This window comes from Oncorhynchus mykiss, chromosome 12 (genome assembly GCF_057628025.1).
Source record: "Oncorhynchus mykiss isolate SJ-2025 chromosome 12, ASM5762802v1, whole genome shotgun sequence".
In the NCBI taxonomy this organism is placed as follows: Eukaryota; Metazoa; Chordata; class Actinopteri; order Salmoniformes; family Salmonidae; genus Oncorhynchus; species Oncorhynchus mykiss.
Genome location: NC_143033.1, coordinates 84149759 through 84164434, shown reverse-complemented (window position 1 = coordinate 84164434; position 14676 = coordinate 84149759). Strand labels below are relative to the sequence as shown.

Below are 14676 nucleotides of genomic sequence, written 5' to 3'. Positions count from 1 at the left end.
GAGAAAATACTTATTGTATGTTAACACAAGCAAACACACTGGGCCCTGTTTCCCCCTCTGCCACACCCACCACCCCCTCAGAAACACACTGGGCTCTGTTTCCCCCTCTGCCACACCCACCACCCCCTCAGAAACACACTGGGCCCTGTTTCCCCCTCTGCCACACCCACCACCCCCTCAGAAACACACTGGGCTCTGTTTCCCCCTCTGCCACACCCACCACCCCCTCAGAAACACACTGGACCCTGTTTCCCCCTCTGCCACACCCACCACCCCCTCAGAAACACACTGGACCCTGTTTCCCCCTCTGCCACACCCACCACCCCCTCAGAAACACACTGGGCTCTGTTTCCCCCTCTGCCACACCCACCACCCCCTCAGAAACACACTGGACCCTGTTTCCCCCTCTGCCACACCCACCACCCCCTCAGAAACACACTGGGCCCTGTTTCCCCCTCTGCCACACCCACCACCCCCTCAGAAACACACTGGGCTCTGTTTCCCCCTCTGCCACACCCACCACCCCCTCAGAAACACACTGGGCCCTGTTTCCCCCTCTGCCACACCCACCACCCCCTCAGAAACACACTGGACCCTGTTTCCCCCTCTGCCACACCCACCACCCCCTCAGAAACACACTGGACCCTGTTTCCCCCTCTGCCACACCCACCACCCCCTCAGAAACACACTGGGCCCTGTTTCCCCCTCTGCCACACCCACCACCCCCTCAGAAACACACTGGGCTCTGTTTCCCCCTCTGCCACACCCACCACCCCCTCAGAAACACACTGGGCTCTGTTTCCCCCTCTGCCACACCCACCACCCCCTCAGAAACACACTGGGCTCTGTTTCCCCCTCTGCCACACCCACCACCCCCTCAGAAACACACTGGGCTCTGTTTCCCCCTCTGCCACACCCACCACCCCCTCATAAACACACTGGGCTCTGTTTCCCCCTCTGCCACACCCACCACCCCCTCAGAAACACACTGGGCTCTGTTTCCCCCTCTGCCACACCCACCACCCTTTCAGAAACACACTGGGCTCTGTTTCCCCCTCTGCCACACCCACCACCCCCTCAGAAACACACTAGACTGATCAGGAGAAAAATACATTTAGCACTTTTTTGTCTTTAAATAAACATCAATGCATTTTGAAAGCAGCAGTCCAGTTCTGTTGCCTCTCAGCTGCTGATATATTCCCATGAGTAGATATTTCATAAATCTGTTATTTATGTGTTTTGTTATTAGTAACGTTATGGGATTTCCTTGTCTTTCTGTGCCGTGTAATTTTGTTGTGGAGTTTGTCTGTAGAACATGTGCTGCCAGAACTCATCTCTTATTCAGACCATCCAATAGAACGCTGTCTTCCCTAAACTTTCCTCTCCTTTCATTCAAAATGAAATAAAGCAATCTGAAATTAAGCTTGAATCTGTTGTGTGGCTTTGAAGTGTGCGGTGCCTGAGAGGCTGCAGCATGGCTGGCTGGTGGCGACAGAATGGAGATGTGCTACTAGACTAGATCACAGTGGAAATGACCACTCTGTGTTGTGTTGAAAGTATAATTCATCTGGATGAATCATGGTTCTGGTGTTTATTTAAAAGGTATTTTAGAGAGCCCACTCAATGACGCCCCACTCAATTCTGAAACCACTGATGCATTGTTTCTGCTCAGTTGTAATGTACAGTAAAGTGATTCTATCCAAAACAGGGCTGGTCTGTATTATACAATCCCAGATGGGTTTTTCGGCAAATGTGACCCAGGATTTCTAGTCCACGTAAACCCTCACTACTAACCAATAACTACTTGTAAAAGGCTTATGTAGTCTAATAATGTAGAGTGTAGTTCGGAGACTACTGGCCACAAAATGTTGCTAGCTCATTTGAAATATATATACAGTATATTTGATTTTTTCTCCCCAATTTCTATCTTGTCTCATTGTTGCAACTCCCCAACGGGCTCGGGAGGTCGAAGATCGAGTCATGCGTCCTCCGAAACATGATCCACTAAACTGTGCTTCTTAACACCAGCCCACTTAACCCGGAAGTCAGCTGCACCAATGTGCCTGAGGAAACACGGTTCACCTGACAACCGAGGTCAGCCTGCAGGCGCCCGGCCCGCCACAAGGAGTTGCTAGAGCGTGGTGAGCCAAGTAAAGCCCCCCCAGCCAAACCCTCCCCTAACCCAATTGTGCACCGCCCTATGGGACTCCCGATCACGGCTGGTTGTGATACAGCCCAGGATCAAACCTGGGTCTGTAGTGACGCCTATAGCACTGTGATGCAGTTTCTTAGACCGCTGCGCCACTCGGGAGGCCTGAAAAATATTTGATATTCTTTCTGGGGCCTACACTGTGTATCACATTGATGAAGCGTGTGGAGATAATGAGAAGGGGTGAGTGAATAGGGTGAGCATCCGTGCTTGAGACAACCAGTACCAGGGCAGGCCTGTGGATCTGCTTGGATGCAGCACAGCAGGGAAACCAACAGCTCACCCTGGCCAAGGCAGTGCTGCTGCTGCTGGAGTGGAAATCATCAGGACTGCATGTTCAGCATAGCAATTACTATAGAGCACTGCACTGCACTGTCATGTTTACTGTCTCTACTGTAGCTGTGGCTAGCAGGGGGAGAGCGGCTGGGAGGATAACGGTTTGATACATCCTTAAATACTATTTGAATGTTACTTCTAATGAAAAAAATACAATGATGTTCAGTCTCCTTAGCTAATCATGCACACAGAGTGTAAGACCACAGAGATGACCTGTACAGATGTAGGATCTTAATTCAATCACCCTGTTGCAGGAAAACTTGTAGTGTATTCAAGGTTTAAAAAGGCTTCTGAAGTTTGTCATTTCCACTTAGAAATTTCAGACCTGATTTTGTGTATCAACACCGACAAAAATGTCCATTAGTTATAATCCACATAATAATTCCCATTTCCTGTTGCTGCAGGATGGATTTCCTGCTGTAGCAAACTGGCTCAAATGAAGATTTAACATCTTTACATGTGAATAAAAAAGAGTGTGATACTGTATCCAACACAGAGGGATATTAAACTGGCCACAGTATGCCTGTTTAGACTGTGTGGAAGAGCCTTTATAAGAGCCTTGAGCAATTGTGAGCGTGTGAACTCATTGCCAAGTAGAGAGAGGAATGGCTTACAGGTCTAGTGGAACTGTACATTTCATCTCCAAGACCTGGAGGTTGGAAAACCTTGAGGGGTAAACATGCAGGAGGCTTTTCACATCCACAAGAGTATATTGTTGGAAGCAAGTCCTCAAATCAAATCAAATATAAAATCAAATCACAGTTTTGCAGATGTTTTTGCAGATACAGCTAAATACTTATGATTCTAGCTCCAACAGTGCAGCAATATCTGTCAATACCAATAGACACATAATAATAGAGGGAGAACAAGAAATTAAGACATATCACATAGAAAAATATGTTTGGCAAAAAATAGATAACTGGTGTGAAATGGACTCAAATTATAAAAATAAAAAAAAGAATCTGACTCAAGCAATAAAATATAATCTGACTCAAACTATGAAAAATAATCTGACTCAGATTATGAAAAATAATCTGACTCAAATTATAAAATAATCAGACATAAATTATGAAAAAGTATCTCTATTAGGAAATTATCCATTACAACATGAATAACTATTTTTCAAAGAGTAGATTGAGTCATGGTTACAGGACAATAAAATATTAATGTGAAGGCGATTCCACGACTTCTTTCACTGAGGATACTAGGTCATTGAACCCAGGGGAGAGAAGAAGCCATCCCTCATGGTCCAACATGTATCCCAGTGTCCAATACGTCAACCTGATGCACTCCGTAATTCTCCAGGTTATCTTTGGGCTTCAACAACACAAGCCAATAATAATTGTAATAGTGTGGTGAAATAACAAAGTACAGAGCTGTAACCTATGATGATATGGTGATTATACTGTGGGGGCACTTACATGATTTGTAAAGATGGTGTTTGATCTATACTGCCTGGATTGTTGCTGTCTGGCTGGTGGTGCATGTGTGCCTCAAATGTGTGACTGATTATGTAACAGAGAATTGGTGAGGGCAGATATTTTGGCAGAGATAAAAGAGTTATAATTATGTTATTTTGTGCCTTCACGTTTTGTGCATTAGGCATAGGGCATAGGCATGGGTGGACCCCCCCCCCCCCCCCCCCCCCCTGGAAAAAAATAATTTTCGTTGTCTTTGTCGTTATGAATCCACTGCCCATCCTTAAATTCTCATCTATGCTTCAGAATCAAATAGTTGCTCGTCTTGATTGTTGACCAATGACCAATCAACGGTATCGGGTCGCGCATATCCAGATAAGTGACCTGAATTTTTTTTCCATTTTGCCAGGCAAAACATAGTAGGCCTACGTTTATCATCCATATAAAATACAGTTTGCCAGAACAATAGTCTACCTGACGATTTGATTTATCATTTCATATTTCTGACCAAGTTTGGGTGGCTTCTGTCTAAGGATAAGCAGCTGCAACATGCCTTCAATATTATGGGATGAAGATGTAACATATTTTGGAAAATGTATTACAATATTTGTGAGGAAGAACAGGGCAACCCTGCTGCCAATGAGCACTCCGCAGGCAGGATGTTCTCCAAAATGATGGCGCGGTGCAGAAACAGCATGCTTTCAATCAGATCCTGCAAGCTCCACTTATAGTATGCTACAAGCAGGCCGTATGATTGCTCTGGACTCCAGAGAAGTGACATGATATACCCCAACTTGATATTGGCTGCTAACATGAATGAATTTCAGCTATAAATGCAGATATAAAACGTAGTTCTGTAGTCTATATTGCGTTTTGAAAATGCATCACTGTTTATGGCTGTAATGACAGGCTACATTTGTACACGTGTGTACACACGTGCATGTGCTTGCGTTGGGGTTGCGTCGCGGGTTTTGTACCAGTCCTTAATCGGGGTCATGGGTCAAAAAGTTTGAAAACCATTGGGACACATGATAGTGACAACAAATGGAGTTGGGTTGGATATAGCCTAGTAATGGTAGGCTACAGTATTTCAAATGGAGTTGGGTTGGATATAGCCTAGTAATGGTAGGCTATAGTATTTCTTATCTTCTATGATGACTGGAATTGTGTTGGTCATTGTTAATAAGTGCAGCATTTATTCCAGTTCAAAATAGTTTAGCAAAATACTTTACTCATCAGATTGTGCTGCTTTCCTCTGTTCTTGTAATAATTGATTTGATATAATTGAATGATAATTCATTTTTGGGGGGAGAGCCCTTTTTTTCATTGACCCCAAATGGTCTGTGCATGGCCCTGTTGTGCATCAGTTATTTTGTGACCCTGGATGATGAGATTCTGAGTAACCTGCAATGGCATTGTGCTGCTGTGCTGAGCTGCTGAGATAGTGGGGGGGGGGGGGGGGGGGGGGGGGGGGGGTTGTGATCGAATGAGCCTGTCAGAGTCCTGGGAGCTGAGATAACACTGCGCCCAGAGCTAAGGCTGCTGCATGCACGGAGAGAGGAAGAGGGAGTGAGAACGAGACGGAGAGAGAGGAGAGAGAAAGAGAGGGAGAGAGATGGAGAAAGAGAGTGAAAGGGTGAGAGAAGTGTGGGCCTTAGGCATAAACATAATTAGATAATTTAGCGTGACAGAGCTCTCCCTGTCTCTCTTAACTTAATCTCAAAGATAAACAAGCGATTATTTATCTTAGATACAGCTAAAACGCTTGTCCTAACAAAACACTTGATACAGAGTTAAATGATAGCTCTTACAGGTCACTCCATTCACTGAAATGGCCCAAAGTCAAACAAGGTTAGCAATTATGATGCTGGCATTTTGCTGTGTTTACAACTTACACCTACGTTAAATACATTTTTCTTATACCCAGTTAACATTTGAAAAGGCTTTTATAGTGGAACTGCCCTAGTTACATCATCATCTGATGAGTTCTACAGGGTTTACAACCTACGCCTGCGTTATATTATTCTCTTATACCCGGTCACAGCATTAACTGATGTGTCAAATTGTTGTATTCCACACATTGGTGATAGAGGACAGGGGTTGGGGAAATACTTACAGTAGGGTACTGTAGGAAAAATGTGAAATGTCATGGAATTTATGCAGGAAGCAAATATTTCCACTGTCATAAGGGCTGAAATACAACCCACATTATGTTGGATGATGCAAGTGTTTCATAATTGTCCAATGAGGCATAATATATGTTTGGTATTTTCCACCAAACTCTTCAGCATCTGTTATCTTCAGACAGACATCCAGCATAATCAGTCCCCTACAGGTGTAGGATCTTAATTTGATCTATATTGTCACAAGAAATGTATCTAGCCAAAAGTATGCTACATGAAAAGTGCTGCTGTTAATATACATTAATACCTTCGGAAAAGTATTCAAACCTCTTGACTTTTTTCACATTTTGTTGCGTTACAGCTTTATTCTAAAATGTATACAATTATTTTTCCCCCCTCAACAATCTACACACAATAGCCCATAATGACAAAACAAAAAAATTGTATTGACATTTTTGCAAATTTTTTAAAAGTAAGAATACTGAAATATCAAATTTACATAAGTATTCAGACCCTTTACTCAGTACTTTGTTGAAGAACCTTGTCAGTGATTACAGCATTGAGTCTTCTTGGGTATGATGCTACAAGCTTGGCACACCCATATTTGGGGAGTTTCTCCCTTTTTTCTCTGCAGATCATCTCAAGTTCTGTCAGGTTGGATGGGGAGCTTTACTGCACAGATATTTTCAGGTCTCTCCAGAGATGTTCGATTAGGTTCAAGTCCAGGCTCTGGCTGGGCCACTCAAGGACATTCAGAGAATTGTCCCCGAAGCCACCCCTGCATTGTATTGGCTGTGTACTTAGGGTCATTGTCCTGGTGGAAGGTGAACATTCACCCCAGTCTGAGGTCCTGAGCACTCTGGAGCAGGTTTTCATCAAGGATCTCTCTATACTTTGCTCCGTTCATCTTTAACCTCAAATCTGACTAGTCTCCCAGTCCCTGCTGCTGAAAAACATCCCCACACCGTTATGCTGCCACCACCATGCTTCACTGTAGGGATGGTGCCAGGTTTCCTCCAGACTTGACACTTGGCAGTCAGGCCAAAGAGTTCAATCTTGGTTTCATCAGACCAGAGAATCTTGTTTCTCATGGTCTGAGAGACTTTAGATGACTTTTGGCAAACTCCAAGCAGGCTGTCATGTGCCTCTTACTGAGGAGTGGCTTCCATCTGGTGGCTTCCATTGGTGGAGTGCTACAGAAATTGTTGTCCTTCTGGTAGGTTCTCCCATCCCCACAGAGGAACTCTAGAGCTCTGTCAGAGAGACCATCGGGTTCTTGGTCACCTTCCTGACCAAGGCCCTTCTCCCCCGATTGCTCAGTTTGGCCAGGCGGCAGCTCTAGGACGAGTCTTGGTGGTTCCAAACTTCTTCCATTTAAGAATGATGGAGGCCACAGTGTTAGTGGGGACCTTCAATGCTGCAGAAATGTTTTGGTACCCTTCCCCAGATCCCAGAGGATTTCTTTCAAATCCATTTAGAATAAGGCCGTAACAAAATGTGTAAAAAGTCAAGAGGTCTGAACATTTTCTGAAGGCACTGTGTGTTAGTGTGGGTTTTCAGTGAATTTATGTAAATCACAAAGTTCATCGGTACTTCTTGCAGTGCAGGAGCATTCTCAGCAACAAAAGTGCTAAAATTAAGATCCTACATCTGTATGCTAAGATATCAAACTGTTAGCATATGGAGCTGCCATTCCAAATGGCTGTCCATGTGTTAACCCTTGTAATGAAAGGCAGCTAAATATAGTCTCATCTTCCATGGGGAGGAAACACAACAGCTGTTTGAATATTCTCTGTGAAATTGGCTGCTTAAAATGCAGAGGTTTGCTCAGTTAAACCCTCTTCCTGGAGACAAAGCCACAGCTCTCTCACACAGGAATGGGATGCCAGTCTATTTTAGCAGGTGGGAACACGGTTATATTCTAGGTTCAACAAGGTGAGATATGCTCTGTGTGCACCACCCACCAGGTCAGGATGACACCCAGTTAAAAGTGAGGCAGACACGCGCAGTAAAACATTGAGAGCAGATTATTCCTGATAACAGGGGTAGAGGAATAGATGAATAGCTCACAGAAGGCGTCTGAACAGTTTGCAGAATAATTATTCATACAAGGAGAGGGTGAATGGTTCAATATGACCGTAGCAGTCTAGAATAGGGCAGTTATCTACAATTACTGTACATACATAAAGAGAACATAAACAGCACGGATACATCGACTTCCCGTTGTTGTATGCATCACAAGTTCAACATATGTTCGAGCATTTTTATATAGAAAATCTTAACCTAACCTGTCCCACTGAATCACGGTTACATCTAATAAAAGAGATGAATTATGATAAAAATTATCACATCTTACACAGGAATGTCAGCTTTTATTCAAACAGATGACAAAAAGGCAACAGTTGCAAGCTGTTACAGACAATTAATTCCATGTGTCAGCCATCTCTTCCTCACACATATGTAAGACTGGAACACCCATACATTTCCTTAATGGACTGCATTAACAGAACCCAGTATAAAATGATAATCTCTGGAGCCAATAACATTAATGCAACGTCTATTCCACAGTGGTTCAACGTAATTTTATTGAAATGACGTGGAAACAACGTTGATTCAACCAGTGTGTGCCCAGTGGGTTGAACCTTTGCAAACTTTGTGCAACATTGTACCTTTTCCTCATTGAGCAGCACTACCACCATGTCAGCTGAACATTACATAAATAAATATGCACAACATGATTAAATCATAAATAGAAAATAAATATGCCTTTATGACTGAATTTACACAGGCAGCCCAATTCTGATATATTTTTTTACTAAAATGGTCTTTTGACCAATCAGATCTGAAATAGATTTGATGCGAAAAGATCTGAAGTGATTGGTCAAAAGACCAATTAGTGGGGAAAAAAATAAAACATCTGAATTGGGCTCCCTGTGTAAGCGCAGACATAGAAGCCTTTCTGGAGATCCATCACTTCCTCTGTTGTCATTTAGTTCCGAATGATTACCAAAGCATACCAGCAGAATAATCTGAGATGCAAAAATCCTTATAGTAACATACAGAAATCTGAATTTCAAAGTAGCAATCTTGCAAAACAAGTCATATTATCAGGGGAGTGACTGGTTGGCCTTTCAAAGTTAATTAGGATGAATACTGAACTCAACTATTGTCCTCTCAAGGTTCCTATTAAATAAAGGTTCCTATCAAATAAGGAAACAATAGCAAGTCTGTCACACATTGTGAACACAAACACATGTCAATCGTCAAATCAGTATTAAAAGGTAAAAAGACCAAACATAGATATAAAACTTAAACAAAATATAACATTTTGGTCTTTCAACAAAGCAAACAGCACAACAAACCTGGCAACACAACTCTCAAGCTTCCACAGTGGAGACGGGCCAAAAAGACTACGGCCATCTGCAGGCAGACACACAATAAGAACATTTGGCTTCATTGGTACAATCAATTCAGAATCATTAATAATACTAAAGTAACATGGACTCAATGTAAACATTGAAGAGATAAAAGAAAACATGAATAGAATGTTGCAGTTCTTCCACAGCCTCTTCTCTGGGGTGAAGGAGAGTATCTATCCGATGCTGTCAGGGAAACACAAGGGAACAGTGACACTGTTATAGAATTGGACAAAAATAATCAGTTACTCAAGTTTACAGTACACTTATATAGTAGCTAGGGTCACACACTGACCCAGAAGCCCTTGCAGCAGATTAAGGATATTCTTTTAGCACAGTTGGCAAATCAGTGCCATTGCTTTTTCACACCTTGTTCTGCCAGGGTCCCAATCACTAGGTAGGTTCTCATGTTCCACACAGCTCATCTCACTGAGGGAAGGTCTACCTGCACTCATCAACAGCAGAGCGACTGGCTGTGCCTCTAAACCTTCCTGTTAGGATTCTTATATGGAATTCAAACCTCTTTAAACTTCAAAGTAATTATCATGGCTTTTCTGACATGTCTGTGCACAATCCCTGTCAAACGGACACTGTAGATTGTGTGTGTTCCTTAATCAACTAATAATCCAAATTGAATTTGGAATCCTCTAGAGCAGGGGGTGGCAGGTTTGAATCCCCGAGCCAACTAGGTGAAAAATCTGTCGATGTTTTCCCCTTGAGCAAGGCACTTAACCCTAATTGCTCCAGTTAGTCGCTCTGGATAAGAGCGTCTGCTAAAAAACTAAAATGTAAATGTTAATGTTCCCAAACTTTTTAGCTTTGCAATCCACCTTAAGTGTTTGAGCTGTGATAAAACATACACAGACAGAACAATGATGAGCATCAATGACTAAATACTGTCCTATTTATAAATAAAGCCGGAGCCCTTCCAAAGGACACACATCTATAGTTAGTAAATTTTAAACCGTCTGGTCTCACATGATGAATGTAACATGTCAAGGGCATAGAAAATCACATACCTTCCATGGTGTCCAATTCCTTCTCTCCTGTCATCTGTTTTCTGGCATGTTCACACCTCTGAATGATTTATTCTGGAAAGGACAAAAGTGCAATATTTCAGAAACACCGCGCTAGTAGCCTAGATCTCAGATCAAAAAGTAATGATCTTTAGGCAACCCTATATTTTAAGGGTCCATAATAAACCATTTATAAGGCATTTACAAACCGTTTGCTCACCATTTATTAATCATTACACCTACATTTGTAAATGTTAGTAAGATAGCTATTCACAAATGTACATATATTTCCTTAAACATCCTGCGTTTTGTTATTTTACCAGGTACTGCTGGAATGACAACTGCTACATCTACCTTGTGCTTTGGACATCTCATGGAGAAGTTTTCCTCATTAAGCACACAGCCTGCAAAGATAGATAGAAAATAAAACATTTAGTCAACACAATGTTTCTTCATTGACATAATTGTACATAGGCAGAGCAGGACAGCTTCCCACCTGACTGAGCTGCACAGCAGTAGTGGTACTTATTGGGGCACCCTTTCTGGAAGCAGCCCATGGTTGCACCTGCTGCGTGGCATGTTGAACACACCTGGAAAAGAAAGGACATGTAAAAAAGCATGTTTGCATAAAGCTGTATTTGAGAGGCCAAGGAAACAGTGAAGGAGAAAGGCACTGTGTGTTACCTAGTCACAAGCATAATGGTCCTCTGTCTATCTGAGCTGCTTCAGTTTGACCTTGTTTACATATTTTGATAAAGTGAGGCAGACCGAACCTACATTTCAGGAATGTTAGGAAGACACCAATGCATTTTGATTTAGCATACACAGCAATATGATCATATTTTCAGTTATGTTCTCATCTATGTTGCACTCGAGATACGCAAGCACAAATGCACATTATCTCAAACAAAGGTATCGTTGAATTTGACTCACTGTTTCTTGGGCGAACCGAACAGCCTCCTCCAAACCGTAGAGCTTTCCTTTAACCAAGAAAACACCTGTGGACCATATGCCACAGTCCTCGTGGATCCAGCATTCATTGGTGTTGTGGGGCACCATAGGCAGACTGTGGCCGTCCACCACGCAGCCATTTGTTCTGAGCTTTTTGGCTGAAGGCAATGTGGAGCTTTCACTATCACTGACTGTGATGCAGCAGTCATCAACTACAGCCTCTACTCTAGGCACATTGCTCAGTTCATGTAACCCATTCTCCCCTACCTGACCACATAGGCCTATCTTACAATCTACAGACAGTTCACTGTCCTTGTATTCTTCCCTCTGGGCCTGCTGTTTGCCTTGTTCCTCCAAAGCAGGTCCAGTTGGATAGTAAGGTCCGTGTAGGTCCCCTAGGCCCACAGCATTAGCAGACCCACCACACAGGCAGCACACCATTAGGGGCTGACACTTACTCTTTGAGCTGAGGCGACCCAGACGATAACAAGACGTCTTAGGAACGACACCAGACAAAGACCCAGTTGGTTGTTGTTGCTGTCCTTTGTTCCGCCTCACATCCTTCTCCTCCTGCTGATCGTTGATCACTGTACAAGCAGAGTACTCCCTCTGCTCCATGTGCACAAAAGGGCAAAAGTCCTCTGATTTACTGGCCCTTTTGTCCTGTTTGTAGTTTGCATATTTCAGCTTGATTTCTGCCTCTTCATGGGAGAACATGGAGGATGAGCCGGCTTGTTTGTGTTTCTCCCTCCTCCGTTTTGTTTTACTTGCTGCTGCTTTTCTACTACTTGAGGCCTGCTTTGCTGGGCATCTCTGGTGGGTTTTCTGCTTGGTTCCTGACCTTTTGCTCCTGGGTGAAGAGGGCTTTGTCCACTCCTGTTGGGTGTCTTCCACATGTGTGGCCTTGGTCCTTGACTCTGTAGCAGGTGATGATCCTCTCTGTGGCCTTCTAAAGGAACGTAGGCTCTCAGAGGGGTCCTGTCGAACTGTCCGACGGTCCACATCAGAGTCATCAGATTCTACTACACACCTGTACAGGTAGACAGTTGGCTGTAACCAAGACTCATCCTCTGAACTAGATGACTTCTCTTTTGAGTCCATTGTGTCGCCAGAATGTTCCTTGGGTAATATTCTACTTGAGTTTTTGGTATGTAATTTTGAATGATGGCGAGTGACATTGTTGGTGAGTTTCTGAGCGCTGACCCCAGGCTCTATTGTTCTAGGATGTGGAGAAATGCTTTTTTTTACAACATTACTAGCTTCACCTGTCAGCCTTTTCTCATTTTGAACATCAACAGGTAAACTGCAAATCTTTTTCTTTTCATTGGTGATGGGAACTTCAATGACATCACTATCATCACTTGAGATATCCACAGGAGACCTGACATATTTCCCATAAACAGCAGCTAATTCCGACAGGTTAAGAACAGGTTTTGCATTCACCGACATCTCCTCTGTGCTTTCAGATGAATCCTCTGAATATGTATTGTCAGGACTGGGGGAACTCAGTGTCTGGGGCAGTAGAAAACAACCTTTAGCTTCACCCAAAGAGACAGCGCCAGGGGATGGAGAATTCACTAAGGGACTAACAGATCCCCTGTCTAAATAGTCCTGAGGTGAGGGTGCTTCCTTAGAACTGGAAACAAGCAAAATGACATCAGAGTCACTCTGGCTCTCGTCTCCCTCAATACTTTCAGAAATGGGGCTCTCTGCATTTAGGCTTTCTGTAGGGTGTGGCTCGTACAACCCTGAGTCCCGTAAGCTTCTGTCCATACCATTATGTAAAAGGGGGGAGCGAACACAAGTCCTAGTCCCGTAGGAAAGTCTGACACCTGTGTCTGTTAGTGTTTTCTCAGAGAGGAGCTGCATGCAGGGCATAGACACATGGTCATCAGTGATGCTGTGCCAGCTGGGCTTCTTCATCAGGTCCAGAACCTCTGTGGTCCTGGGATTCAGATGACTCTTCCCACATCTCTTTGAGAGATCCAAAGCCATAGGATGAGGGTCTTGAGACGACAGCTCCATAACCTTAAGACAGATACAGTCACAAAGACGGTTAAGCCCATAGGTTATTCAGTAGGCAAACTTTAAACCTAGCCTATATAGACAGAATTTCAAAAGTAGCTTTTCTACACAATAGATGTAGGATTTTAATTTGAGGCAGTTTGCTACAGCAGGAACATAATCATGAAGCAACAGGAAATGTGAATTATTAGCTATGTGGATTATAATTAATAAACATGTTTTGTAGGGATTTATACATTTTTGATTAGGGCAAATCATGTACGAAATTTTAAAGCTAAATTACAAACTTTAGAAGCATTTTAAAACCTTGAATACACTTTTAAGTTTGTATTTCCTGCCGTGCAGGAAAATTCTCATCAACAAGAGTGATCAAGTTAAGATCCTACATCTGTACTATTAATGCATCACTATAACAACAATTTATCGTTAAACCAAGCATTAATATTATTATTGATGACTATCAATTTGCAACTCGTGACAGAAAATTCAGTCTACAAAATGTAAGGTCGCATTGCGTGATACCATTTCGACATAGAATCCATTTCTGAAATATTATCTCTTTCTAACGTCGTTACTAGAGAAAAATGGGAGCTGCCCGTTCAACATTGTACCGGTTACCTACCCTTCGTCGTTCCTTGCTGCAGGTGAGTGCACTGATGACGGTAGCTGGCTAGTGGCTAGCTAGCTACTTGCATCCAGGCCTTTGTAAACAGTGTGTAAACAAAGCCGCAATATAACCACAGCTAACGTTAGCCAGTGACTGTGTTGACAACCCGACTTTAGCTAGCTAGCTGGAGTTAGCTCGCTATTCATCCATAATAACATGCGTTATAACAAACATGTTGCCGAGGACCCACTTATTGGAAAATAGTTGTAAATAAACGAACTATTTTACCTACCTTATTAAAATTAATAAAGTAAGCTGAAGGGGTGCTCCCTTTCCAAAAAGAGCATATCGTAGTTTACTTGCATTGGTAAAGAACTCAGCTGGCAGCTGGTGGTAAACGGGCAATGCATTATGGGAGATGAGAGTTTTGTCAGTTTCATTTGATGTGGACCTAAACAAATATTTTATTAATAATGATAAATGTATGCATTTCCATTCATGATAAAGATGTTATTTTTTTGTTGTAAAATAAAATATAATACAGTTATATAATATGTTGTATATTTCCCTGTCCT

General features: G+C 42.9%; 1 protein-coding gene across 2 annotated transcripts; it reads right to left on the bottom strand.

The window, feature by feature from the left end:
* Positions 1-8438: 8438 nt before the first annotated feature.
* Positions 8439-14533, bottom strand: LOC110538584 (uncharacterized). Of its 2 annotated transcripts, none has more exons than XM_021625485.3 (6): positions 14117-14533; positions 11452-13497; positions 11015-11108; positions 10873-10922; positions 10522-10593; positions 8439-9688 (listed from the first exon to the last, which is right to left on the bottom strand). In XM_021625485.3, the coding sequence occupies exons 2-5, from the start codon at positions 13492-13494 to the stop codon at positions 10552-10554; spliced, it is 2229 nt and encodes a 742-aa protein (XP_021481160.3). In that variant the 5' UTR covers positions 13495-13497; positions 14117-14533; the 3' UTR covers positions 8439-9688; positions 10522-10551. The 2 variants fall into 2 exon arrangements, with proteins under 2 accessions (XP_021481160.3, XP_021481161.3); XM_021625486.3 differs by having other exon boundaries at positions 14394-14521.
* Positions 14534-14676: the final 143 nt, after the last annotated feature.

What these genes read in the sequence shown, in the direction of transcription:
- LOC110538584 (XM_021625485.3), bottom strand. Translation starts at nt 13,494, where the DNA reads ATGGAGCTGTCGTCTCAAGACCCTCATCCTATGGCTTTGGATCTCTCA. An exon ending in TTCGGTTCGCCCAAGAAACA is followed by an intron (nt 11,109 to 11,451) that starts GTGAGTCAAATT and finishes TTTCTTTTCCAG; the next exon opens with GTGTGTTCAACATGCCACGC. An exon ending in TGAGATGTCCAAAGCACAAG is followed by an intron (nt 10,594 to 10,872) that starts GTAGATGTAGCA and finishes TGTCCTTTCCAG; the next exon opens with AATAAATCATTCAGAGGTGT.